This window comes from Mus caroli, unplaced genomic scaffold (genome assembly GCF_978045245.1).
Source record: "Mus caroli unplaced genomic scaffold, Mus_caroli_1 scaffold_12, whole genome shotgun sequence".
In the NCBI taxonomy this organism is placed as follows: domain Eukaryota; kingdom Metazoa; phylum Chordata; class Mammalia; order Rodentia; family Muridae; genus Mus; species Mus caroli.
In genome coordinates this window covers 56,727,584-56,755,541 of record NW_028227267.1, presented here as the reverse complement: position 1 = coordinate 56,755,541, position 27,958 = coordinate 56,727,584, and the positions used below count along the sequence as shown (strand labels likewise).

At 46.4% G+C, this 27,958-nt stretch overlaps 1 protein-coding gene across 10 annotated transcripts in view; it reads right to left on the bottom strand.

Moving 5' to 3' along the window:
• Positions 1 to 27,958, bottom strand: part of Spata13 (spermatogenesis associated 13) — a 128,913-nt gene that overhangs the window by 100,596 nt on the left and 359 nt on the right. For 2 of the 10 annotated variants that reach the window (XM_029469026.2, XM_021182581.3), the window contains exons 2-3: positions 26,386 to 26,664; positions 23,185 to 23,310 (exon numbers count right to left, since the gene is read on the bottom strand). The exons of 1 other annotated variant lie outside the window; for it this stretch is intronic. In XM_029469026.2, the coding sequence (XP_029324886.1) occupies positions 23,185 to 23,208 (24 nt within the window). In that variant the 5' untranslated portion in view covers positions 23,209 to 23,310; positions 26,386 to 26,664. Of the gene's footprint in view, positions 1 to 2,578; positions 2,673 to 5,592; positions 5,657 to 6,844; positions 8,056 to 15,212; positions 15,414 to 23,184; positions 23,311 to 26,385; positions 26,665 to 27,958 lie in introns of those variants that run through there. 7 more of the 10 variants (XM_085828707.1, XM_021182582.3, XM_085828709.1 and 4 more) reach the window with 7 other exon arrangements.

The following is a 27,958-nucleotide window of genomic DNA, read 5'->3' as shown; positions in this document are numbered from 1 at the left end:
CTGGTCACATGACACCCAGGTTAGGGAACAGCCAAACTGAAAATCTGAAGTTACTACCACTGAATGTGCATTGCTTCTAGACCACAATAATGAACACAAGGCCAACCCAGCAACAACAGCCCTGTCTTAAGAAACTATCACCAATCAAGAATCAATCATCTTCTCCTGGAGTCACCTATCTCCAAACTACAGTCCTTCTGTCACGCCCTCCTGTCCACTCCCTGTCACTCTCTACCCAGAGCTAGGCCACTTCTCAAGTCCGATTCCAGGCTTCAACTCTCTAGTCTACCCATCCAATGTCTTTAGTTAAGACTTCCTGCGGGGCCCTTTTCACAGATCTGTGCCCAATGTCCCTCCCTGGAGAAAGCTCAACCCTGGAGGTCTTCATCAATGCAAAACGGCCCTTGCCTGTAGGAATCCTCAAAAACCTCCAGAACGCTCATCACAAGGGAGGCCAGTACTGTAGGTCAGGTAAAACAAACACAAACTGGTCTGGGAGAGCAATGTCTGTCCCCTTGACTCCTTCCACTACTGTTTCATGGAAAACCCCATGTAGTTTCCTACGAGATTCAAGGTCTGCCAGCATGATACTTCATCATGCAAGTATGATCAGGAAATGGATGAGACTATCTCTGTGCTCTGGAGCTTGGGCAGGGAGTGTCCTTTGTAGGGACCTCAGCCCTAGTAAGAGGAGGGAACAGCAGACATTAACATCAAAAGCCTTCACGTGAAACACATACTAATGACCAGGATTTCAAGTCTTGACTCAAAAAAGACACAGCAAAGTGGAAGACCAGTGCTGGGAGTCATCTATAGTTAAGAGGAGCTGCCCAGAGGTAGAATGGTTGGAGGAGGGTTAGAATAACCAGTGTCACCTCCACCAAGTAGAACAGGAAGAAGGGTAGAGAGCCTCACAATGCCAAGGGCTGCAGAGAGTCAGTATGTCCCAAGTAAAGGTAGCTACTATATAAATGGAGAGACCACTGTGTAGTCAGAATTGCTTTCCTACTCTGCAGAGGCAAAGAGTCGATGCAAAAACTTCTGAGATACACGCCTGGAGAGGCAGCTGCATCCCGTGCTCCTGTTAGGCTTCCAGAAAGAAAAGAGTAGAAAGACACACAGGACAATGACCGTGGGTGAAAGGAGCTTAGAACTGCAGTGCAAAGAGCACTCGCAAAAGACAGCACCTGACAACCAGTGGTTCTGCCTACGTCTCTAAACTTCAGCAATGACCCAGGCAGATAATGTGTAAGCCAAGGAGAGCTGGCGGTGTGAGTGACATATAGGGTCTAATAACTGATGAACGGGGGGGGGGGGGGGGGGGTGAGGGGATACTGCCTTGGAAGATGCCCCTCCTGTCAGAGTGGTTATATGCAACCCAGTGTTTGCTGGAACAGCCTCTTCCAGAAGGATGAACAGAGGTCTCCTCAGTGGTGCTGCTCAGGTTGCATAAACCTACACCACAAAGCTGTGCCACACTCACCCCCACTAACCAAGCAGCACGTTAAGTGTCACTGTACAGAAAAGACACCAGGCTCATGATGAACACACCAAGTAGCATTTCCCAAGCATAGTCAAAGCCAAATGCACTCAGCTTCCTTGGTCTTCCTTCTTCTTCCCAATGGGTTGATGGCTTCAGTAGCTTCAGCTCTCCTTCCTAACAGGTGTAGTACAGCACTTCTAAAGCTTGTGTTCTCCCTGCAGAAAACTGGCAGGCCTGCAGCATCGCCATCTTTCTTTAGCTCCCAGAGACTGAGGTTGAGAAATTCTCAAAGGTTAAAGCACCAGGCCTGACAATGGTGACATGATTCAGACCCCAAGGACATTGTGGAGTCGCTTTGGCTGGAAACTTGGCTCGGATAACATCACGGGAAGGTTTTGCTTTGTTTGGTTCTAGCACTGGGGACCCAATTGGGGCCTCAAGTGACCTCAACCACTGGGCCACACTCCCTGCTTAGCATTCTGTATTTGGGAGTAGGTGTGTGTGTGTGTGTGTGTGTGTGTGTGTACACATGTGTACATACGTTTGTATGTATGTATTTATGTGATTGCAAGCATACATGTGTTTGGTGACACGTGCCTCCAAGATCCAGAAGACAACCTCAGTTATTAATCCTCAGGAATGCCACCTACCTTTCTGAATGTGTGTATATGTGGGTGGGGTGTATTATGTATATGTGACTGGGCAGTGTGGACATGTGCCTGAGGGCGTGTGTCTGTGTGGAGACCAGAAGTTGATCTCAGGTGTCTTCTTCCATCAGTCTCCACCTTAGTTTTTAAGACAATCTCTCACTGACCCTGGAACACACCAAGTCCACTAGGCTAGATGGCCAAGGAGATCTGGGGTTTCACCCTGCCAGCTTGGGGGTTACAGACATACACCGGTGTGCCCAGCTTTTATATGGGTGCTAGAGATCCAAACTCAAGTCTCTGTGCTTACACAGCAGGCACTGTCCTGACTAAGCCATCTCCCTCACCCACCCACCTCCACCCTTTTTTTTGAGACAGGATCTTCACTGGCCTAAAGATCTACCTCCCTCACTTCCCCACTGTTGGGGTTGCAAGCATGCGCCATTACCTTCTTGCATAGGCTCTGGGGAAAGAACTCAGGTCTTGGAATCACCTTCCTACTTGAGCCACCTCTCCAGCTGCTTCTGTTTCCATTCGGTTTTGGAATCTCCTGGTGTTGGTTTCTCCAGGCCCTGGAGAGCGTTCCCTCTTCTCAATGCTTCTCTCTGTGACAACTTACCAGCCGTAGCAGGTGTGTGGCATAGACCATTGCACTTCTCTGACAGGCCGAGGTACTTCTGTAAACATGGCTAACTTCAATTTGCTGGCACAGCGCCCACTTCTCCCGATGCTACTCCCACACCTGCCAGCTGCTCCCCACTTCTTCTTTGCCCAACTCCACCACACAGCAGATGGAGGAAAATCCCCTCCATACCGTGTCCTTGAACAGGGTACAACATCTACATTTTCTCATCTCGTAGCAAAGGGTAACATTTATGTGTCAGCCTGGCTAGGCAGGGTGCCAATTCGTTTGGTCCAATGCCAGCCTAGATGTCCCTGTGAGAACACATTAAAATGTGAAGAGCAGTAAATCTGTAGATTTTGAGAATTGGTTATCTAGCCTTCATGGTGTGAGTGGGCCTCATCCAATCAGAGAGAGGACTGAAGAGGAACCATGGGTGTCTTCAGCACAGGGAATTCAGCCTGGGACTACTTGTCCTGGCTAGTTTTATGTCAACTTGATATAAGCTAAATTCATGTAGGAATAGAGACCCTTATTTATGAAAATGTCTGTAAGATCCAGCTGTAGGAGGCCTTTTCTTTATTGATGGAGGAGAGCCCAAGCCACTGTGGATGGAGCTATCCCTCAGCTGGTGGCCCTGCTTCCATAAGAAAGCAGGCTGAGCAAGCCTTGGGGAGTAAGCCCATCCCTCCATAATCTCTGAATCAGCTCCTGCCTCCTGGTTCCTGCCTTGTTTGAGTTCCTGTCCTGACTTCCTTCATTGATAAACAGAGATATGGAAGTGTAAGCCAAAGAAACCCCTTCCTCACCAACTCGTTTTTAGTTATGGTGGTCTACTGCAGCCATAGAAACCCTAAGATATTATCACTGGTGTCCAGACTCAGACATCAGTTCCAGCCAGGAATCCCAGTCTACTGATGCACTCTGCTGGCTCTAGGCTTGTGGGGGTCCTAATCACAAGCTTACTTTTCAAAGCTGAGAAGCATTTCTTTCTCTCTCTGTCTCTGCCTCCCCCACTCCTGTCTCTGTCTCTTGACATTCCCCCCACTACCACACACCTTGCTGAATTTTGTTTTTAGTATAGAATAGAGTTTTTATTCAGGGCATGGGGAGGGGAGTCAAGACGGTAGTAGAGGCAGAGAAAGAGGGGGGGAGGAAGAGAAGAGAGAGAGGCTGAGCACATGGCAGGGGAAGGGAATGGAGAGAGAGTGGGAGCAGGAAGGCAAGAGCAAGAACAAGAGAGAGGGGAGGGGGCAAGCAGCCCCTAAAAAGAAACGTTTTGAGCACAGATCTGCATCACGCTATAGTTTAGCTAGTTGCTTCCTCATACAGTTTGTATAAGTGCTCCCCATTTGTTGGAAACTTGATCCCAGAGTAAGGGGACTGGAAGTGTTGGGGTGTGGAGGAGACTAATGCAAGTTCTAAGGCCACTAGGAAGTGTGCCCTTAGCAGGGCTTAAGGCAGCGATTCTCAACCTTCCTCGTGCCGAGACCCTCGTGTTGGCATGACCCCTGACCATAAAAATACTTTTGTTGCTACTTCATAACTATAACTTTGCTACTATTATGAATTGTAATGCAATTATCTGATATGTGGAATATCTGATATTCCAGCCCTGTGAGTGGGTCATTTGACCCCAGAGGAGATTCCACCAATAGGTTGAGCATTACTGGCTTAAGCTACCCTTTACCAGAGCCTGACCAGTTCTCTTGACAGAGATGTTACAAAAGTCTGGGCCTGGCCCCACCCAGTCTCCCTGGCTTCCCTCACTGTAATCCAGATGAGATGAATCAGCCCACGATTCCTCACCAGAGGCCCTGTGCTGTCTGGACCTCCAGCCTCCCAAACTGTCAGCTAACTCAACTCCTTTTTCTTTGTAAGTAGTCTGCCTCAGTCATTTTATTGGGATAATGGAGAAGCTAATACATAGCTCGGGTAAGGATTCTGAATCACAGACTTGCATCATAGGCAAAATTATTAAAGTGCTTATATGGCATTTCCTTGGGGCCAAATGTTGTATCTTTGAAATATAACTGAACTGTGTTCTGACTTGAGTTCCCTCTCCACAGCCTATCTCATGTTTATGAAAATATTCCAACATTTTAAAAATTCCCAGATAAGGATACACACTATCTGCCCACACGCATAAAACCTACAGACTAGTTTTGGTGGGGGACTCTGACTAATACATGGGTCATGAACGAGAACTCTTACTTATGTATATATATTCTAAGTTAAATCAAAGCAGTTGGATACCTTCAATAAATGTATCCTTTGATTTCTAAAATACCATGCCTGTTATATTAAAATCAGTGATTTGCTTAAGGTTACTGAAACGAGACCTTGTTAAAAGACATTAATAATCATGATGTCAAAAAAATTATACCAGGCTACTAATGGATTTTGAGTTAAAGGAGCAATTACTTCCAGGGGTAATACAAAAGTCATAACTTCATTCAGCTCTTTCAAGTCTCAATCCCTAATTTTCAGCAAAAGCTTATTTCTTAGTGAATGGGTCTCCAGATAGCTTTAGAAAAAAAAATTACAGCCTTGAACCAGCAGAATCTAAATTACCGGCCCTTAAGAATCATGCTCACAGCAGTATTTTGCTAATAAATAAACTCCTTCGTGAAGAAAACCTTCCATAAAGCCAGCAATAAGCGTCCCTGGGTGTCTTTCCTGTGCAGGGACAAAGCATTTACTGCAAGGTCTTTGGTGGCAAAAGGGGCATCTGCTCAGCCCACAAAGGGTCTCAGGGCAGGGCTTCGGTGCTATTAGGAAAGGCTTCTACGAAAACCCACGAGATGGAGGGAGCCCAAACTGGCAATAAACGCACTTACAAGGCAGGTTCCCCGGAGAAGCACAACAGAAACTGCAGGCTTATCTGGGTCCTGCTCTGGATGACTTCAGCGACCTTCACAGATGACCATGGCATCTGCTTGGGCACTGAAACAGCCAAGCAGGGGTGGACTTTTAGGTCGGCCAGTGGACTCTAGACTCAGAACAATACTCACTCCAGATCCATTCTCCTATCTGACTTCCCTGAACATAACTAATGAACAATATTATTTAAAAGCAACAAACTGGGATTAAAGGTGGGCAGTGGTGGCACACACCTTTAATTCCAGGACTCCGGAGGCAGAAGAAAAGGAAGACGGATCGCTGAATTTGAAGCCAGACTGCTCTACAGAGTGAGATCCAGGACAGCCAGGGCTACACAGAGAAAATTCCTGACTTGAACATTCCAACAAAACAAAACAAGCCAGCAACAAGCTGGGACCATTCTACACTTTAGGTTCTTCATGATGCCGACTACAGTAGGTATAGCTTCATTTGTGGGCCAATCGCTAGGCTGGGGAGTCCAGACCATGAAATTATCAGGGATTTGAACTTTGTCCTGCTCTGAACACAAAATCCACCAGTATGTTTTGGAAGTCTGTGCCGCTGCCTGGCATTAAGTTAATATATAACACCAACCACACATCAGAGAGAGGGGGGAAACCAACAGTTTAAACATACACTCTAGGGAAACCAAAACTGGCATTAACTGCCAAGAAAACAAATCAGCAAAACCCATCGACAATCCTGGTGTTCAAGGGACTCCATCTGTGCCGTCCACGCTTCCCACGCATGTGCAGTTGTTTGCTGGCAATGAGATGGTCCTGTGCCAACAGTTTGGTCCAAACTCCACCCACTCAGCAAAGCTTAGGCCCAGAGTTGCAGGGACACAGCAAAGGGATCTGGCTGTGTTGGAAGAGTATCTCGAGTGGTTCCCAGAGAACATTCCACATGGCTTTAACAAGGAGTTCACAAAATAACTCACTCTCAGTCATCACTGAGGCTGCCACACCCCTCTGCCACACCACTCTGACTACAGGCTTACTACCCCATTAGCCCTCACAACAGCCGAAGGCTTTTCTGGGTGCCCTTGAACCCGCTGCTTGCTTCCATTTCCCTGGGAATAACAATGTCAGATCGGATTAATGCATGTGTTTAAGAGTCAAAACAATATGAGAAAAACACCGCTACCGCGTCTCAGGACACTTCTGGGCATTATTCTTGAAAACAGTAAATCAGCATTAGAATGAATACCTTCCGTATTTCTGGCACCAGCTTAAACGAGTCCACCTCTGTGTCTTCCTCTCATAGCCTGGATGCACCAACGAGGCAGGCTGCCACTTCAGCACAGAAGATTATGAGGTAGTAAAAAAAAAAGCCTTAGTTGTGCCTCCTTGAAAACTGTTTAGTAAGAGTTCCAACATTAGGACACTGCTCTTTTGTGTGTCAACTTTAAAGGAGCCATGAGGCTCTCGACTACAGCTACTAGCTCTGCCATCTGATCCTGGTGGGCTGAGAGGGCAATTTTCCACGGGGAAATCACGGAGAGTGCCAACAGTCCAGAACAATCTTGTTCTCAGAACATTTTACATGTCTGTGACTAAAAAAAAAAAAAAAATCTATGTTCAACTGATATGATTCTATACTCCAAAAAACCGGGCCCTCCTACAGAGCATCTAAATATGCAAATGGAGCAAAAACAGGTGAAAAAAATTACACTTAGGAAGGTGTAGATCCCTGGCGATATTAACAATCACAGCACCGGAAACACTGTGCCTTTGCTGTGTTAAGCTCCCCAGCAGAATCTCCCCAGCTTTCCCAGTGGGCTACCCAAGCTCTCTGTGACTAGATGTCTACTACAGATGACTAGATGTGACAAGCATGTACCTGTGACTAGATGTCTGCTACAGATGCTCATACACTCGGAACCCAAATGCAGCCAAAATAAATTTAAAAATAAATAAAAAAGTACTAGAGACTGCTGCTCATCTAGTGTGGGCACCACTGCCCCTGTGTCCCTGCAAGAGTGACCCTGGCTCACGGGTCTGGTTTAATGGAGCGGCTCTGTTTACCCGTCCTGAGTAATGAAGTGGAGCAACACGCCGAGTTTTCCCAAAACCGATACCATCTGCACAGCTCCAAGTTTTAACCCTAGCAGAGCCACTGGGAATGGCACAGGAACGAGCAGGCGTACATCCAGATCTCAGCCCGGAAACCCACTCTGAGTGTCAACGGAGGCTCCTGGGAAAGCTCTTCCCATGTTCATAGTCTCGGGCTAGTTCTACACTGCTCTCACATAGGTGGGCTGCCTTCCAAGCGAAGGAAAAACAGGAATTTTCTTGTTTGTTTGTTTGTTTGTTTTTGTTTTTCGAGACAGGGTTTCTCTTTGTAGCCCTGGCTGTCCTGGAACTCACTTTGTAGACCAGGCTGGCCTCGAACTCAGAAATCCACCTGCCTCTGCCTCCCAAGTGCTGGGATTAAAGGCGTGCGCCACCACTGCCCGGCGAAAAACAGGAATTTTCTTACAAACAATTTGCCAACAGAACATTTCACTCTGGGCTGGGAAAGTTCGGTGCCAGAGCCCATCCTGGTATCCCGAAGCCCTAAGTTCAATTCTAAGCCCTACAAAAGCTAAACAGACTACCACCCCCCAGGAAGACCTTCTATTTTTTTTAACTTATTCCTGTATGCACACTTGTATGTCTGTGCCACAGGGGCACATGTGGCGGTCAGATGTCAACCCCCAGGAGTATATGGGTTCTGAGGATCAAACTCAGGTTGTCACACTGGGTGGCAAGTGCCATTACCTACTGAGCCACCTTGCTGGCTCTTGTTCCAACATTTCTTACATATCAAATACTGTTTGCCGCCCCGGGGATGGGAAAGTGAAGGACACGCCCACTGCTCCTCCTTATCAGCCCTGCCAGGCCGTGTGCTGTGTTGAAGGCCTGTCACCTGAGCCTCTCTGGGTTCTCAGAAGGATGCTAAGAGGCATGGACTTATCTCCAGGAGGCAGATGAGGAGCGGGGCAGATAGTGTCCCGCAGTGAGCGTGAGAACCTGTGTACACTGCAGTTCCAGAGGACTGTTTCAGACTCTTAATTCCTATTGGCCAAGGAAAAACCATGGTTTTAACAGCTTCCAAAGATATCCCACAGAATTTAAATGGAGGAAGAAGGATGTTCCTTTGGGGGAAAAAAAACCCTGAATAAGGGGAGATTTCAGCTACTCATCCATAAGCAAAGCCTAAAAATTCACTGAAATAGTCACCTCTTGGTTCAAATTAATACCAGAACATGGTAGATAATAAACAGATAACAGGGTATGGCTAGTATTAGATTCACTGAGGAGTTGAAGATATCCCTATAAGTCATTTACAAAGTGTCTGCTAGTACAAGGTATTGTACCAGATAATCTATACTTTTATTCCTTGGCTTAAACTAACCCTATATTATATGGGGGGGGGGAGACAAAAAAGGCCTCAGAACAGAGCACTCAGCTCCTTTCCAAACAGCCAGAGTTGAATCCCAGGACGCTGCCTCCGGTCCCACTCTCCACTGTACTTAGGCACATGTCTAAACTAACAGTCATGGTATGCATGTGATCCATATGCACAGGTCATGGACATCTGCTCATGCACATCCACAGGCACCCCCAGATCTTATTCATATGCACACCCTGACAACAAAAGCAGGGAAAGACACTACCCAAGCTGAAAGCACAGCAGCTGGGGCATGGTGAGCCACACCGGGATCCCACTGTTCAGGAAGCTAAAGCATGAACGTCACAAGTTCAAGTTCAGCCTGCTGACACCCTCAGTAGTGAGAACGTGTCTCCAACAGCCAACCCCAACAACCACAGGCCAATCATCCTATGACTTTAGAAACCGAAGTCAGCCAAATCCATGAAAAAGAAAGATGACTATACACCGTGACAGACGGGATTTGTGAAATAAGAGCGTCTTGAATATACTTTAAAATCCCTTACATTGGAAGAGGGTAGTGAATGTGATCAAAATACATTGTACGAATTAACAAAGATATTTTAAGAACATAGATGTATATAAAGTAAAAAAAATCCTTAATGGAGTATATTATCACTATTAATGAAAGCAGTCATATGGTTATTTCACTTTAAAAATTAAACTCCTATCCATGACAGAAACACCCAATAAACAAAGGAGCAGACAGGAAAGGTACTACAGCTGACAGAATCCATCTCTAAACACGCACACTCCCCTAGGACAAGGGTAGGTAGGGTGCCGCCGCCACCATTTCTAGTCCGCGTTGTTCTGCCCAGCTCAGCTCAGAAAGTGGGGATAAAGGCGTTCGGAGAGAAAAAGAAGTAAAACCATCTCTCCTTCTGTGTGTCGTAATCTCACACAGAAAATATATTAAGGATAATGCTAAAAAAAAAATAACATTGAGCTAGGAGTTCATGAGCTTAGCAAGAGTGAGCCCCATTTCTACACTGCTGCAATAAACCGTTCCCACGAGAGCTGTAGGAAAGAAATCCATTTTCAATAGCACCAGAAAGAATAAACACGCAAGGATACTTTAAACAAAGGAAATGCACAACTTACGCTCAAACACTATAAAACAATGTGGAAATTCAAGACCTCAGCAAATGGATTCACCACAGTCAGAATGGAAATGTGCCTCAAATTAATCTAAGGTTCAATGTAAGACCACCAAGATCCCAGCTAGTTACACTTCATAAACCTGAAGGCTCATCCCATAATCCATATGCAAATTTAAGGGACCTAGAAGAGCCTAAATGTTTTTGAAAAAGATATCTTACACTTCACAATTTCAATGCTTACCACAAAGCCACAGAAACCAAGACGGTGGTGGTACTGGCATAAGAAGAGATATATAAGACAATAAAAGCCTCAGTTGGAGTCACTGAAATTAGGAACTTTGAAGCAGGCCACACCAAGCACTAAGTGAAAAGAAAACCTGTGGAGCGGGAGAGATGGCTGCACGCTGTTGGTCTAGAGAGAGTCTAAAATCAAGAATAAGGAACACAGCTCAACAACCCAATGACGTCACCTAGTTAAACTGGCAAAGCACTTGACCAGACATGTATGGAAAGACACAAATCACCAATAAGCACATAGAAAGATACCGACATCACTACACAGCAAGGGAATGCATCTCAAAACTAAGGAAGCCGTGCTTTCTGAACACTGAGACAGCAGGGTTTATGATGGTTGCCGGGAGTGGGAGAAGGGGCGAGTGTGGGATTGTTACTTAATGGGTCAGGTTTCTGCAAAATGGAGTTTTAGAGGCATGGGGGAGAGGGTTCAGAGGGTAAGGGTGCTTGCTGTGAAAGTGTGAGGAACCGGGTTCAGATCCCACACAAAAGCCAGGGGTGGCCATTCACACCTGGAACCCCACTGCTTGGAATGGGGGACAGAGACAGAAGGAGCTCGAAGGCAAGCCAGCAGAGCCAAAACATGTTAAGTTGCAGGTTCAGTAAGAAAGCCTGCCTCAGAGTTAGAGAGAGATGGGTCAGTGATTAGGAGAAGTGTCTGCGCTTCCTGAGTCCTGACTCCTGTTTCCAACACACATGGTGACACACAGCATCTATTACTGAAGCTCCAGGACGTCCATGCCTTCTTCTGACCTCTACCTGCACCGGGCACACAATTCAACAGTGCACATACATATGTAGGCAGAAGCACTCAGGCTAAAATTAAAAAATATGAGGGGTGGGAGGAGAGAACATGCCTCTCTTAAGTGAATAAGGCAAAGAGAACTCATATATCCAAGAAGTCCCTTGGTCCCTCTGTCATGTGAGAATTTCTGTGAATCATGAAGCAGTATTTACCAGACATCACATCTGCCATGTCTAGATTTTGACCTGATAGCCTCCTGTGACAAATACACTTCTACCCAGGCCACTCACTATATGGTATGCTGATTACAGCGTTCCAGGTGAGAGACTGAGATGTCTGGTCCACTAAGGGAATTTGAAAACCCAGAATTTATTTCCTATATCTAACACAGAAATTTCACTTTAAAATCTGAAAGTAAAGTCCTGGCCCTGCAAGCATGATGGCCTGAGTTTGAGTTCCAGACATCCGTCCCATCACACACACACCTCAGCCTGTGGTGGCACATGCTTGTGAACTCACCGCTGATGAGGCGGGGACAAGGAGCCCTTCAGCCAGCCAGCCCAGCCTATTTGGAGGGTTTCAGGGCAGTAAGAGACCTTACCTTATATCTAGAATGATAGATGGTGGAGCCAATGAAGTGGCTCAGAAGATAAAGGCTACTCACTGAACTTCCTCTTCCCATGGTTTCAAGTACCCAGAATCAACTGCAGCCTGAAAATAAATGGGAGAAAGTTCTACGAAAATAACATAGCTACTAAGCCTAGCAACCCGAGTCTGGTCTCCAGGACCCACATGATGGAAGGAGAAAATCAACTATTGTAAGCTGACCTCTAACCTCAATTTGAGCACCGTGACATGTGCGTGCCCATGCACACATCATGCATGCATATGCATAATAATAAATAAAATAAGCTTCTAAAAAATGTGGATGGCTCCTGATGAATGACAGCCTAGGTTGATCTCTGACCTCCTCATGCACAAGCACACACATGTACCACACATACATGTGTCTCAGCACACACAAACACATATTCTCTCTCCCTCCCGCCCTCCAAAAAAAAAAAAATCGGTATTCTCTTGTAACACTAGACCATACTGCCTCGTGGACATGATACTAGAGTTTCTGGCTGTCTACATTGCTTCCTTTGAAACTCTCATAAGGTCCCCAATGTCATCTTGCATGGCACTCAGGGAGAGAAGCAGGATGTGGCTACCATACAGCACCCCACTTCACCCATGTCTCCCAAGAGCTTTAATGGAGGCCTGACTCTGCAAACAGTGTCAATGCAAGCTAGTAATTCCTCTGTCCAGCATGGCCCCAAGAGGCATGTCCATCTAAACCAGAGATGCAAAGATGGAGACGTCATGATTCTCAGTCTGAAGCACTCACTGGTTCACAAGGGTTGCGGCAGCAACGCAAGGGGAGGTCACAGCCCCAGCAAGACACATTTTATTGAGAGAACAATAAAGGATGAAAGGAATTCCTTCTCTGATTTACCTAAGGCATATCGTGTTGGCTCACTAACAGCTGCCTGCACTCTCATGAAAGAGTATTATTTTCATTCACATATTAAGGGGAGGGGGACTCTTATTTTGACAAGCCCTCACTAAGTAGCTCAGGCTGTCTTTGAAAGGACAATCTTCCTGCCTCAGCCTCATAGTGCTGAGAAAAGGCGAGTGACCCATCATATCTAGCTCTTATTAACTATTGATAATTAAACGCAGTGATGAATCCAGAACAGCGGTGTTCACATCCACTCTGCTTCAAGGAATAATGGAGCTAAACACTATGACCTTGAACTTGAGCTAGAAAGCAACAAATGGTAACTTATGACTTCTTAAGTGGGTAAGCCAGGCATCCGCTCACAAGCAGGGAAGAGAGGAAGAAGAACTTAGCCAACAACAGCACAGCGTGGACCTGCCAGCTAGTAACCACTAAGAGCCAATCAGCCCATAATTACATTATTATTTGAAAAAGCAGACCTTCTTTCAAAAATATCAGGCTTCCTTTTTACAGAAAACAAAGCAGATTCAGTCAATTTTCCCCAAGACTAGGGTCATTTTAAGGCCTTATGCCAGAATGCAGTGTGCCTAACCTGTTCTTGGACTTGCTTGGTCCGGTTAACAAGAGACCTGGTTTTCCGAGAAAATAACAGTTTTGTTTGCTTGGTGTATGTGTATATGCATGAACACATGAGTATGTGCGTGTAAGTGCATATGTGATATGAAATGCAGACACTAAAAGGAAACTATGATATCATTAGGAGAAGAGGAATACTTAATTTACCATACTTTCCAACTTTCTGCCTGTGTTATGGTATGGTATGTCTAGTCTAAGTGGCCCTGCCAAAACTGTACCTGGTGAAAGAGGTTAAGTAAACGACATGAAGTGACCTGGGTATGGACTCTAGACCCACTGTATTGAAGTTCAGCATAACTTATGCAGGTAATTCTTAGAATACAGTGTCACAACAAAGACAGATCAAAGGAGTTGAGCCACACACAGTAGCCCACGCCTTCAATTGCAGAACTCAGGAGGCACAGACAGATGGATCTCTGTCAATTCAAGGCCAACCTGGCTTACATAATGAATTCTAGGGCAGCCAGAGATACACAGTGAGACTCTAAATAAATAATGAATGAATGAATGAATGAATGCACTCCCAGTGTGCCTGTCTTTCCTTCTCTCCTCCACTCTGCCCCTCCCCCACCCTTCCACCTTCCTTTCCTCCCTTTTCCCTGTCTTTGTTCTTGGTAGAGGTCACACAATGATAGCTTAGACCAGCCTGGAATTTGGGGTCTCCTGGCTCAGCCTCCTAAGAGCTGGGATAACAGGTGTACCACCACACCCAAAGCCAGAGACCTTTTTGGTATTGTTATTTTTAATATTCTGATCTCGGAACAGGCATATCAAGATTCAGTAGGCAAACCAGGCATAAGTGTGAGCATGCATTCCAACAGAGATCACCCAGATGCCCACCAACAAACCCCAAGTCACTGGCCCTCTACACCTCTTCCTTTGAAATGACTCCCCACATCTAGGTCACTTACATGGCTGCATAGGAGAGAAGCAAGGTGTGGCTACTACAGAGCCCTCCTCAATATCCACAGGAGCTATGTTCCATGAGTCCCAAAGGAGTCGTGATGCTGCAGACACTGCATATAGAGGACTATATGCACTACATTTTCATATGTATACACACTATGATAAAGTTTACTTTATGCACTGGGCACACAGTAAGACTCACAACAACCAAAAAGGAATAGAATACACTTAAGGAAAAGTTACATAAAATGTACGTTATTTATGTAGAACTTTCTCCCATTTATTTTCAGGCTGCAGTTGATTCTGGGTACTTGAAACCATGGGAAGAGGAAGTTCAGTGAGTAAGCCTGAAAGCCATTCCTGAGGCAGATCCACGGGCATCCTGCCATCCTTGTCTCTCCAGCTGCACCCTCCACACAGAAGCAGCAGGATCAATCAGAGCTGCCCGGTGGGCTCTAGGCTGAAGGTCACTACCTCACCCCTCCCGCTGAGGCCAGAACATAGCCATGGGCAATGCTTTCCATGTGGCTTCAGGCACGGAGGGCACAGGAGGCCCTTGGGAGGACCATGCAGATCTGGCTAATGGGAGCTTCTGAATTTCTCCCTGCTGAGGCGAAGGCTGGCCCCAGACCCAATGGGGAAGTATCTTCTCGGCCCCAACTCCGTGTGTCTCGGAGGAGGACAGGGGTGCACGTGTAACCTGCGTTCACTAGACCCAGTCTACCTCACACGGCGCAGCCCAGGGCAGAAAACCAACACACATTCTAGACATTTGTTTCCCTCTGAATTCTCTATCAAAACTAACTAGACGGAAGCAGAACGCAGTGGTGCACGTCTTTAATCCCGGCACTTGGGAGGCAGAGACAGCTGGATCCTGAGTTAGAGGCCAACTTGGTCTACAGAGTTCCAGGATAGCCAGGGCTACGCAGCGAAAGCCTGTTTTAAGGAAAAAGTTACCTGTGTCCAGGGAGTTTGCCAGTGACCTGGAGGGATGTCCAGAAAGGGAAGCTGTCCCAGTTCAGAGTAGTCGGGCCCAAGAGCTCTCCAGCTGACTCAGTCTCAGTTCACAATGATCTTCTATCCCAGGCTGATCTGCACAGATTTCCACTATCTTCATCTCAGAGGAGCGTCCCATTGACAAAGCTCAAAAGCCCCAACCTGTGTGTGGAGGGGAAGATGTGGCTTCTACATACTTTCCAAGAAAGCCTAAAAAACAGAGCCATCCTGATGGCTAGTGGCTTCTCCTTCCTGGAGCAACCCCCTCCGGCAGAACAGAAGAGAAACTGAGGCCAGCACCAGTGCCTACCGGAAACAACAACAAAAAACTCTAATAATCTTGGAGTCAGGCAATCCAGTGGCTCAGCATTTAATAATCCAGAAATTTAATAAGCCCCTCTGCTTCAGAATAGCTATTACATGGGGTTTCACTTAATTAATCTCAGCAGGCTGAAAAAGAAACCCTAGGAAGACATGAAAAAGTCCTAAGTCAGAACTGGAAACAGAAGAAACATGGCTTCCAAGACAGACGTGCAGATTACAAACTGTCGTGGTTTGACTCTGGGATGTTTCTCAAGGGCCCACCCTACTCTGTCCTTTGCCCATGGAACTATTAGACGGTATTAAGAAGTAGGACCTAGTGAGAGGCAGTAGGTCACTGGAGGCATGCCCTTGAACAGGAGATGGAAACCCAGCCCTGACCCCTACTTGGCCACCATGAACCGAGTATCTCTGCAGAGCCACACTGAAGGGTTCTCTCAGGGGCCCAAGCACCGCAAACATGGTGCCAGCAGGCCTTGCCCTTTCCCCTTCCCTCTCCCATTAGATGACATTCCTAAAGCTCACCCCCAAGGTCTGTTCCCTTATTTGGCTACTGACTCATTCCTGAGACTTAACATCAAGGCCCAGCCATCAACATTCATTTATTTAGCTGCACTGGCTAATCTGTCCAGTGAGGACTTATCAACTCATCCAAGCACAGACTTCCTTCTCCCCTTTCCCCTTAAAAACCAGTTCTGCAGAGACACCTGCTGCTGCCTTCGCAGAGGCAGCTGACACCCCCACCCCACCCCTCCCATTTGTCCCTTCAGGGTAATAAAGTCTCCTTTGTGCAGAGAATCTGGTGTCTGGCTATGTTCTGTGCCAACACCGAGGCGCCCTTTACACGCATGCCCACCACCGGGTTGCCACACAGTCCCCACCGTAATGCCACAGGCCCCGACGACAAACCAACCTCTGAAGTGCAGACCTCAAATAAACTTTTCCTCCTCGCAACTTGTTTATCTCGGGCTTTTGTTACAGTCACAAAGAGCCATGGACATAAAAGGTTTGACCCATCCACCTGCCGGCATTTGAGCGTTGCCATGTGGTAAATTAAAGACATGACCTTGTAATGTTAGACGGCTCTGCCTCTGTGTTTTACCAGAAGGCTTCTAGGTCAGAGCCCATGGAGGGTAAGCACTTTGTATGAAGAGGTCAGATTACAAACAAGGATTAGAAAGAGTTCTTCCTCTTCCAGGATCACTTCTGTGAGAAGATGCCTAGCGGGCTCGAAGCCCCGCACATTCTTTTGCATGCCGAGCCAACAAAAAGCGGCACAGACCATCTGCAGGCAAAGCCGCCAGGCAGGAAAGTCACCTGTATTGCCTGGGTCACCCACACTCTCACTTCCTAACCCTGAGAAGGAAAAGTCTAATATGGCTTCCTCCTTTCCTCACTCAGCAACAGGGCTTCAGTAAGGGATGATGAGCTATTTATCATTCAAGTTCAGCTAAGATTAGATCGCGGGAACATGTCCTCTGATATGCTGACAGTCGGGTCATCACAGCTGCATGGTGCTCTGGGACTGAGGGGATCTGGGGTGGGTGCCTGGGGTCCCTGCAGGGTCCCTGGAGAAAGAGCTGCTTTTAGATGGACAGCATTGCTGCTGTGGCTGGCGCTGGTCAGGAAGAGCAGTGTGAGACAGGTGTCGTGAAGAAGACTGCTGGGTTATCAGCTTCCTTCCGAGTTGAAAGCTTCCATCTTAAGAGGGAAACTTCTTCAGAAGTGTGTAGTGGTTTAAATGAAAATGGCTCCCATAGACTCATAGGAAAGGGTACTATGTAGATAAGTGGCTTAATTGGAGTAGGTGTGGTCTTGTTGGAGGAAGTATTTCTCTAGGGGTGAAGCTTTGATGTTTCAAATGATCAAACTAAGACCAGTGTCTGTTTGCCTTCCCCTCTCCACTCTCCCTCTCTCGCTTCCTGCCAATCCAGATGTAGCATTCTCCGTTCCTTCTCCAGCACCATGTCTGCCTGCTCACTGCCATGCTTCCCACTAAGATGACAATGGACCAAACTCTGAACTATAAGCCTGCACCAATGAAATGTTTTCCTTTAAAAGAGTTGCCTTACAATAAAACTCTAAGACAGAGTGTAAAGGAAAAGTAAAATGACAGGATTTTTAGGACAGGATGTTTACAAGGGAGTGAAACAATAGGATGTTCCAGGGGGAGAGGAAATACTCTATTCTAAAAGAAAGTACCTTAAGACAGGAACTAAACAACACAAAAACAGGTTCAGGAAGTTCCTGAAACTGACCAGCTTCACTAGACTCCTCCCTCATCAAGAATATACAAGCAGTAAGGGCTCTTGACTCTGATTCTCAGATAAGCTCAGCTGATGGAAGAAATAGACCAGCTAAGTACCCTTGAAAAGACCACCTGAGCTGCTTGGAATTGACTCAGATCAACTGAGCCACCTAGAAAGGACAGTCTCCATCCCATTGATCTGCTTACAGGCTGTGCAAGTATGTTCCAGGTGCCCAGCTTTTTGAGCGGTCACCCATGCTGGGGTGGGCTTTAGTGACACAGCTAACTTTGAGTCATTTCTGCTCCTGTAAGTAAGCCCAATAAAACTTGTGGTGTCCATACTTTGGTTCCCTATTTGGAGAGGGTGAATAGGCATTTATTCAAGTCTCCCTAGGAAGCTGACACACAACACTTGTCACTGGGCAGTTCCGTTGCTATGAGATGACAGTACCATGGCAAAAAAACTAGGTTAGAAAGTATATACTATATTATATGTATTATATGGCCTGCCATCTCCCAGATCCATGATGAATAAAACATCACAAAGTCAGATCAAGCTCAAGAGAAATGATGCAATCCAGAGAGCAGTCACAGGATATAAAACCACTGGCTAGTACATCATCTGTCATGTACTGACATGGCAACCAACAATGGGCCACATGCATGATGGGGATTTCATGAAGTTCTATCCCCTGTGACTCCAACCACCTAGCTTTGTGTAAGTACACTTTGACAACTGCGAAACAATGATATCCGAGGACAGAGTACTCATTTTTTTCATATTCTTATCACACCTACCCACTGACTGAATGTTCTGAAGAAGCTTCCACGGTGCTTATTCAGAATTCTACTGCTAAGAGGACAGCATGTCCGGGAACCTGAGACCACGTGCAGGGAAGCTGACATGGCTGGTAGCTCACTCCTGAGCACTCTGGGACAGCATAGCCTATCTTTCTGGATGGGTGTACCATCATGGTCCCCCATCTGTGCCTCCCTGGAACAGAGACCATGACCAAGCCTGGGACCAAGGCATCACAAGGGAAAGAAGCCTGTCCCATAGTCCCGACAGTATGAGGACACAGAGAGAGGCTCTAACACCAAGGTTCAGCTCACCCTGGTAAAACAAGAAGGCCCTTCAACAAGAAGGGCAGGGCACTGGCCCTGGGGATTCAGGTTTGTTTCAGGAAAGGAAAAGCAGGAAAAGGCATAGAAAGCTGCCGAGTAGCTCTCAACACAGCCTTTGAGAGAGCCGTGTGCTTATTTTTTTTGGAGGGGGGGTATTGTTTCATTACTTGTGGTTCTTCAGCATTAACATTTAATTTTTCTCACTGAAATATATAAAGTCACTTTGAATACAACTAAACCTTCACTAAATATTAATACATTCTCTACTGTCCAAATGAGCACGGAGAGGATGTTATTTCAGACGGATCCACGAACATTTAAGCAACTGCCATTCCTTTGAAGGCCTGCTTTCTAAGCCCTATTCAAGCTGTGGGCAAGGTCTCCGATAGGGCTAAATCCACACAATGGCAGCTAGTCTTTACCGTCAGACTGAGTGGCCTGTGTGCTGGCTATACAAAAGTTTCCCTCTCGCTTAGTAATTGGGCAGCCGAACAAATACAGTGAATCAATTCTTCCCAGTTGCCATCCCCATTTAAATATGTGAGGTCAGTCTAACAGTAAACGCCCAGCATCTGCAGCCCCTGCACTGCCCAGCAAAACAAAACTAACACCATCCTCTAACTTTTCCACAGAAAGAACAAATCATGAACAGGATATGAGTTCACAAACTTCTCCCTTATAAAATTAGTCTCACCACATAGCCAGGGCTAATTCAGCACCAAAATAAACTGGGAGCAGGCAGTGCAACCCAGGCTTCCTTCTGAGGGCACTATGCTTGCTGTGGGCCACTTGCTCAAACCTTACTGTCTTAGGTCAACTTCGTTTTAATAACTTGTCAGGATATTTCTTCTACTTGCCAAGATATTTTAGGATAATTGTTGCATGGGATTTGATTTAATTAATCTCAGCAGGGTTCAAAGAAAGCCCATAAGGGCAACATGAAAAATGTCCTTCAGATGTTCTATTATGAGAAGTTGAATAATCTTGTTACCATATAAGACAAGTATAGAGAATGCCGCCATTGCAAACTTAAACCTAAATAAAAGGAAATGGCACACCTAGTAAAGAGGAATAAGCCAGATGACCCAAGTTTGGTCCCTGGAACCCACACGGTGGAAGGAGAGAACCAACTCCCGAAAGTTGTCCTCTGGCCTTTACATGTTCGAGGTGAACACACACACACACACACACACACACACACACACCCCTAAAGAAATCACTGGTCTGCAGCAAGACAGTGGCGGTGCATGCCTTTAATCCCAGTACTGGAGAGGCAAAGGTGGGAGAGGATCTCTGACTTCAAGGTCAGCCTGGTCTGCAGAATGAGTTCCAGGACTGCCAGGACTACACAGAGAAACCCTGTCTCGAAAACTAAGAGAGAGTCAGACTGGGTGAGGGATAGGGAGTGCTGATGTGGAGCTCAGAGGGTGAGCACCTGCATAGCATGCATGACTGAATCCTGGCTTCCACATTCACTACCTAAAACCAAAACCAAACAAGCAAAAGACCCTGCGCTGGAGAAGTGGCTCAGTTGTTAAAAGTACTTATTTATTACTCTTGCAGAGGACCCAGGTTTGGTTCCCAACACACATGGTGGCTCACAACCATTTATAACTCCAGTTCCAGGAGTTCCAACACCCAATGTGTATGCACCATTCATACACACAGAGCACAGGTACACCTGTAGGCAAAACACCCAAACATATAAAATAATCTTTTTTTTTAATAAATAAATCTTTTTTTTAAATTTATTATATGTAAGTACACTGTAGCTGTCCTCAGACACTTCAGAAGAGGGAGTCAGATTTCATTAAGGATGGTTGTGAGCCACCATGTGGTTGCTGGGATTTGAACTCCTGACCTTCGGAAGAGCAGTCGGGTGCTCTTACCCACTGAGCCATCTCACCAGCCCATATAAAATAATCTTAAAAACAAACAAAACAAAACTGCTAGTTCGGCAACAGCTGACCATTGAGTAAGAGTGAAGCTAGAATAAATGTGCACAGCTGGACAGACAATGTAAAGTTTATACATTCTTCCAAAAACACTAGAAACAGGTAGTTTCTAACATAATGCCCTTCTCATTCTAGACAACAGATCTGATGCCAAAGAGAGACCAAGTCAGATGGGGCGTGGGAGAAGTGTCACTGGTTTAGAACGATGCAGGCCTAGAGGCACTGGAACACTCCCATCAGGTTTAAGGCACCAATGTTCCCAGTGCACAACAGCATCTTCTAAATTGTGCCCTGGGAGAAACTCGCAGTAGTAGACATGGTGAGCCACAGCGTCTGTCATACTTCCCAGTTCTCAGACCACAGCCGAGAGCCTCAGATCTGCAAACTGTGCGTACACCACGTGGAGCACAGGACCATTCAGAACTGCAGTGGTAACGCAGCCCCTGCAGCCTCTTGTCACACACAACCCGGGCATACCCAGATACATCCTCAAAACTCCCAGAATGCCTAGCAACACTCCTAAGCTTTCTACCAGTCCATCTACTTAACACTCAGCCTACGACATCAGCACTCCCCACACGTGACTGAGTGTGGAATGCTTTGCCACAGTCCAATGCCTAGGTGTCATCTAAAACTGATCACAATTTCAGCTGTGGACGAGGCCAGCAATCAATTTGTTAATGATAGGTAGCTCCAATAAACAGGAGAGCTTCTGAACTCTTCAGCTGAGACAGTTATCAGTGTGTATCCAGGAAAATTTTTTCCCATATTGCAACATCAGGCCTTAATAAAACTTTTTCCTGAATGGTAAAATATATATATATATATATATATATATATATATATATATATATATATATATATATATATATATAGTAAAGCCCAGAGCGATGGCAGTTAGAAGTAAGGGATTTGGTGATTGAGTGGTTAAGTCATGAACTGGATTAAGATCCCTATAAAAGGAGCTTCACGGGAGCTGGAGAGCTGGCTCAGCCAGTGTCTGCCATGCAGATCTGAGGACCTGAGTTCATACCCACAGCAATCATGTAAAGAACAGTGTGGTATTGCACATCTGTAGCCACAGAGCTCAGGAGGGTAAAAAGGATGACCCTGAGGTCTCATGGCTTCCAGTCTAGGCAAGTGAGTGAACTCTAGGCTAAGTGAGATCCAAAAAAACTATATATATAAATTTTATATATAACAACACATATTAATATAAAATGTTAATATATTATATAATATATTATGAAATAGCTATATTTCAACACATATTAATATATAATGTACTAAGTATTAACATGTGTTATGTATTATACATCTATGTATTGTTTATATTTATATTTACATTTATATTTATATTTGAAAGTGCTTGAGCAAAAGACTGACCATACACCTCTGGCCTCTACATACATGTACACACACACACACACACACACACACACACACACGAAAGGGTGGGGGCTTCAGAGAGCCATCTAACCCCTCCATTTGCCATTACAGCCATGGGAAGATATAATGCCTGTACCTTTAGCTCCTTCCATCAGCTCTGCCCTGTGAGTCTACCACAAGAAAGCCTCTCCAGACACCACACTTCGGTGCCCTGATGCCCAGCTTCCTAGGCTCCAGAAAGGAGAGATGCTCCCCTCCTTTATAAACCACACACGCCGGTCATAGCAGCAGAGACTAAGGCAGCTGCTGTCTCCAGCTTTTAGAATGTGACAACTGAGGGACAGAGAGATTAACACCTTCACACAGCCTACAGGCTACAGAGACAGACCATGAGGCCAAGGGCTGAAATGCTAAGAAATTCTCCTTTCCTCCGACATCACATACCACATGTCCCACTCGGCTTCTTGCATTGTCTTCTCTGAAGACTTTCAGCCTCAAGCGACTCCTGGCCAAGGAACAGAAGCAAAATCATCCTACTTCCCCAACGGACTTGGATTAAAAACTGGTAACAAACTCAGGTCTAATTCCAGGAGAAGGCACTGGAGGAGGAGGCGGAGTGCGCAAGGATTCACACCCAGCGGTTTATGCCGCGTCATGGTCATCCATCAGACCTACCAGTCGGAGCTGAAGGTTTTTAACCTCTGGGGACGTGGTCGTGTTTAAATTAGGGATCTGATTTGCCTCTCTCTCTTCCACATGAGCTCACTGGTTTGTTCCATTATAGAATGTACAGGAAAGAAGGGAGCATGATGAAATACGGACAGCTGCTAAGTTGAGGGAAACCCCAGCACCAAACACTCATCTTCTCACTACAACAGAAAAGGAAGCTAATTACCTGGCAAGTCCTGAACTCACACATCCCAGAGCCATGGCTATCAGACACCTGCGGCACACAGGAGGCTCATTATTGTAGAGATAGGCAAGCCCTTGCACAGAATGCACCAGGCCCTGGGTTGCACCCCTAGTATCACAAAAAAAAAAAAAAAAAAAAAAAGACAAAGATGAACAAGAAACCTCCTTTACAGGTTACTGGCCTGCACTCGCAAATGTCTACTTAAAAGCTGTGGGGGCAGCCCGAGGACTGTCTACCATGTCCCCACACCTGGATTATGAGTCACAACAGTGGCATGCAGCCATAAAGAAACAGCCTGTGGGGTCCCGGTTGTGTCCTCGCTGGTCTCTGCTTATGCTGCCCAGAAGATCCCATCAGCCCCTGCCTGCCCTTGCTTCCTCATCTCCTGGAGGGCTTTCCTGGTCTCAGGACTTCACATGCTCTCCCACGCCCACCACGCCCACGTTCTCTTCACTGACTTTTCACACGACCACCTCTCCTGCTACACAAGATGGTGAGCCTCTTCATGAAAACCATCAGATTGGTTAGCATCTAGCACGTAAACAACAGTCAGTACATGATAGGTAAATATGTCCCTGCGAAGCAATATGGACATACAACAGCACATGCCTGTGGCAGACAGCAGGAGCTTTGCAAGTCTAAATGGCTCAGACCATCGCTATACCGTTCATGGATGAGAAAAAGCTCTTACATTACAGGGGACACTCCATCCCCTTGAAGGGTAGCAACCAAGCACATTTCTAAAGCAGAGGTTATTTTTCTTCTGCCACAGAAAAGTCCCAACCCACTTGGATGTGTTTAAATGTACACATGTAAACTAGGATACAAGATCCCTTTAACTTTAGCACACATCAGGGCCTGATCCCTGAACTGTAATGTTAGCACTCCAGCACAATAAACTGACTCATTTGGGTCACTTAGTACAACACCGTCCCCCAGATCCCCAAGACAGCTGTACTGGAACTCACTCTGTAGACCAGGCTGGCTTTGAACTCACAGTAATCCACTTGCCTCTGTCTCCCGAATGCAGGGTTTAAAGGAGTGTACCACCACCAACAGGCTTACTATAGCACTTTTTAAGAAGGTTTAGGCTGCTTAACCCAGGCTTCCCATCAAGTGCCATCACACAGTAGGTCTGGTCTCACCCTCCCCTTGCATCTGCTTCCAATGTAGACATGGGCTCTCTTTCCTAGTTCAATACCATGTGCTTGGGGGCACAGATGTGTGAAAAGCTAAGTAGGAAGGACCAAGAAAGAAGAGAGCAGGTGGTTTGGTGGCCCAAGGAAGCTGCTCACAGCTAAGGATCTCTTGAGACTCTCCCCATTCCAAACCCCAGTCTGGCCTTGCCCAAGCCAGTCTCTGATTCTTTGCCAGGGACACCAGGAAACATGCTCTGTCACTCCATTAACAGGGGTTAAGGGGCAAGGCTGGCTAGCCCTTCTCTATCCAAGTAGATATACAAGCTCATCAATCTTGTAGCTAACTGCCAAGAGGCAAACACGTGATCTCCAGAATCAGCAGTGTCTGAGCTCCTTGTGTCCCATAGAGGCACCAATGGATGCTGCTCCTGAACCATGTGTGTCTGTGTTGTCTGACAAGGAAACCAGGTTCTTTAAGCTGTTCATCAACAGAGGTGACAGTATTGTGTCTGACGCACTTACTTAAGTATTATCACCTGTGTCCACCCACGTGTTCAGATGCCACCGTAAACAGCCAGAACGAAATTGAAAAGGCATTTGCCAATGTCCTTATTTACCAGGAGCCACAGCTCCTTGGGGGCCTATCAAGCATCACACCCTGCCAGAGCCAGAAAAGGATGCAGTTTCCTCTGGATCCTCACGCTCACGGGCCCGCTCTCCTGTCCTGGTCATTCTCCTCAGTTCAGTAAGCAGAAACCATCTCTCTACCTTTGTAGAAGGCGCTGAGGCGGCATACTTGCCTCAGCAAACTGTAGGCTCCACTCAGAGATACACAAGAGAATTCACATGCCTCTAATACACCAGACAAGTCATGGATTCAAATCTTACTGCTGACAGCGGGGCTGTGGGCATGGTGGCTTCCCTGAACCTCCAGACTCCACTGTGGAGCCCAGCTGCCACCATCGGAGCCACAGAGAACAGACGACATGCACAGATGTTTTCTCCCTCCTCCCAAGAAGCTCATGGCCACTCCTGCATGAAACGTACATTTCAGTGTACCTTCTGTACTTTGTAATGATGCAATTCTCCCAGGAAAGGGAAGGAGAGGCCGAGTACTCCAGCTACTGACGTTGAAATCCCTATGTGCCGTGTGGTCTGCCTAGAGAAAGCTGTTCATTCTTGTTGCTCTGGGAAGAACCACTCTTCTAAAAACACCTGAATGGATACATATTTCTGTGATGTTTTACCCCACTTATGCCATCGCATGTCTCAAAGGCAAACATTTTCTTCTTATATCTTTAAGGCTCCCTCCAAAAAAGGAAACCTACAGATGATTCTACACGAGACAGACGTGCAGTTCTACTGCTACGTAGCTCAGAAAAAGGACGGGAAATGAAGTTGCTTTCCACACTCAGCTGTAGGGTCAGGCGTCAGTCCTGGGATGCTGCGGCTGCTGGACAAATTTGTCTCTTTATTTCTGGGCCAAGTTTCCCGCTGGGTGGATTCTAACGTCCTTTCCAGCTAATAAAGTCTGTAACTCCAGCAGTCTCCTTCAGTAAACTTGCAAGTGAAGACTAGCCAGGAAATAACTGATCAAGGTTTAAAATGAAATATTATAAAATGAAATAGAAATTAAAGGACTCGTGAAGCCGCATGGTTCTCGGAGACCCAAAGGCCCATTCATTCATTGTACTAAAGTGAAACTGAACTCCTGACATAGGAGCCAGTTAGCCATATACTTTTTATGATGTTGTCTTCCCAACGTCCTAAGGTAAAGATGGGAAGCAGGCTGAAGGCAGAGATGGTGACAGTCAGGCTTTCTGAAGGACATCAGCCATTTGACTTTTCCCCAGGCACTGTCCTACAAGAAGAGTAGACTCTATGCCCTAAACTGGCACACACTGCAAAATAAACAAAACATGTCAAATAACAACCTCACATCCAAAGCTGAATGCTTGGCCTGTCTGAGGTCAAGAAGTCACATGGCCCCATGAGACTAAGTCAAACAACACTGTCATGGCAAACATGACTGTGGCAGGCTTACCTTCTCTGAACACACCCTTTCCTCATCTGCAAAAGGGGGAGAATGGTGGATCTTCCTTGGCAGAGACCGAAGAAAGATTTTAAATGAATATTACTGCTTTAGCACAGTGTTTGGTAAATGCTGTGTGATCATCACATTAATGTTGGTAATGACATCATTCTAGGGCTGCATGTCCAATTCCACTTTAACAGACAGGCACAGTGGCAGATGGAGAGGTCTGAGAGCCAGGCAATGTGCTGCTGTGGAAATGCAGAAGTCCTAGTGACACTTTCAGACTTTCTAGAAAAAAACAAAACAAAACAAAAAACTAAGTCTGTGAGGTAACTCGGGGCTGACTGGAAAGGAGGAAACTGAGCCTAGTGGTGTTCTAGGCCTGTGGGGGGAAGGGAGGACCACAAGGGATCTGAGACCAAGAGAGCTGGGAAAGTCACCAAAGCGTTGGCAGGCTGTGGCTAAGGAGGAAGCAGGTAAAAAGGCCGGAAAAAGAGTGCCCGGTAACACACAGGTCACAAAGAAAGGAAAGGCTCACGAAACGGGTGGGGGTGGGGCGGCAAGTTGGGGGCCAAGGAGGTGAGTGAAAAATAATTAAAACGCTGGATAGAAAGCAACCTCCCCAAAGGCTCTAGAGGGTGGGGGAGGGGCAGAGAACAAGGTTCAGCCCCACTCGGTGGGGGTGCATAATTAACCCGTACTAAGAGAACAATGCGGTGAGGAAGTTTGAAAGGGGTTGAAGAATAGCAGGGAAAGGGAGCATTTGCTAGGAAAGGTGAAAAAAGAAAACAGGAGTGAGGAAAAAAAAAGCAAACAGGGTGAAATTTCTGTGCTTTGAAAGTGGGATCAAAAAAGATGGGCAAAAACCTAGAAGGTCTGGAGAATTTAGAAAACACTGGACAACAGAAATGGGGTGGAAGGGGCCGGAAAAAAATAGTGGGGGAGGGAGAGATACGGTTCTAAGAAGCCTTGGTAACCAGCAGTGAATAAATTCAAATTACTATTCTACTTATCAATGCCATGATCCCATGCTGGGCAGCAACTACAGTAGCTTGGCTCGCTTGTGTTTGCTGTTGGGATTTTTTTGTCTTCTTTCACTCGGTGAAGAAATTTGCTCCGACTCTGCAACTTTGCTGTTAAGAAGTGGGGTCCGCCAGCACAAGCCACCTGAATTCCTCTCCTGCGGCAGTCGTCCCATCCCGAGTCTAGCCAGTATAGCAATTCCCCATATCCCGAACAGATATGGAGCCAACCCAATTCTGCCAACTCACTCTGTATACAAGTAACGATAAAGTCCCCAAGTCTTTTAGGCTGCGTCCCAGAAGGAGAAACTTGCTTTCTAATCTGAGTGCTCCAATTTAAAACGCAACCCCAATCCCCTCCATGCACAGGTCACGCCCTCCGAAGAAGGAAGCATTCAAGGGGCCAGTGGCGGCCAACCTTTGTCCGTCGTCCTGGCGCAACCCCTCAGCCCGCCCAGCAAGCAGGGAGCGCGGGTAGATAGAGTTTCAGGGTAATCCCTGATGTCCCTTGGGGAAAGGCACCGGCAAGAACAGCACACCGCGCCCTCCCCGGGGGGCGC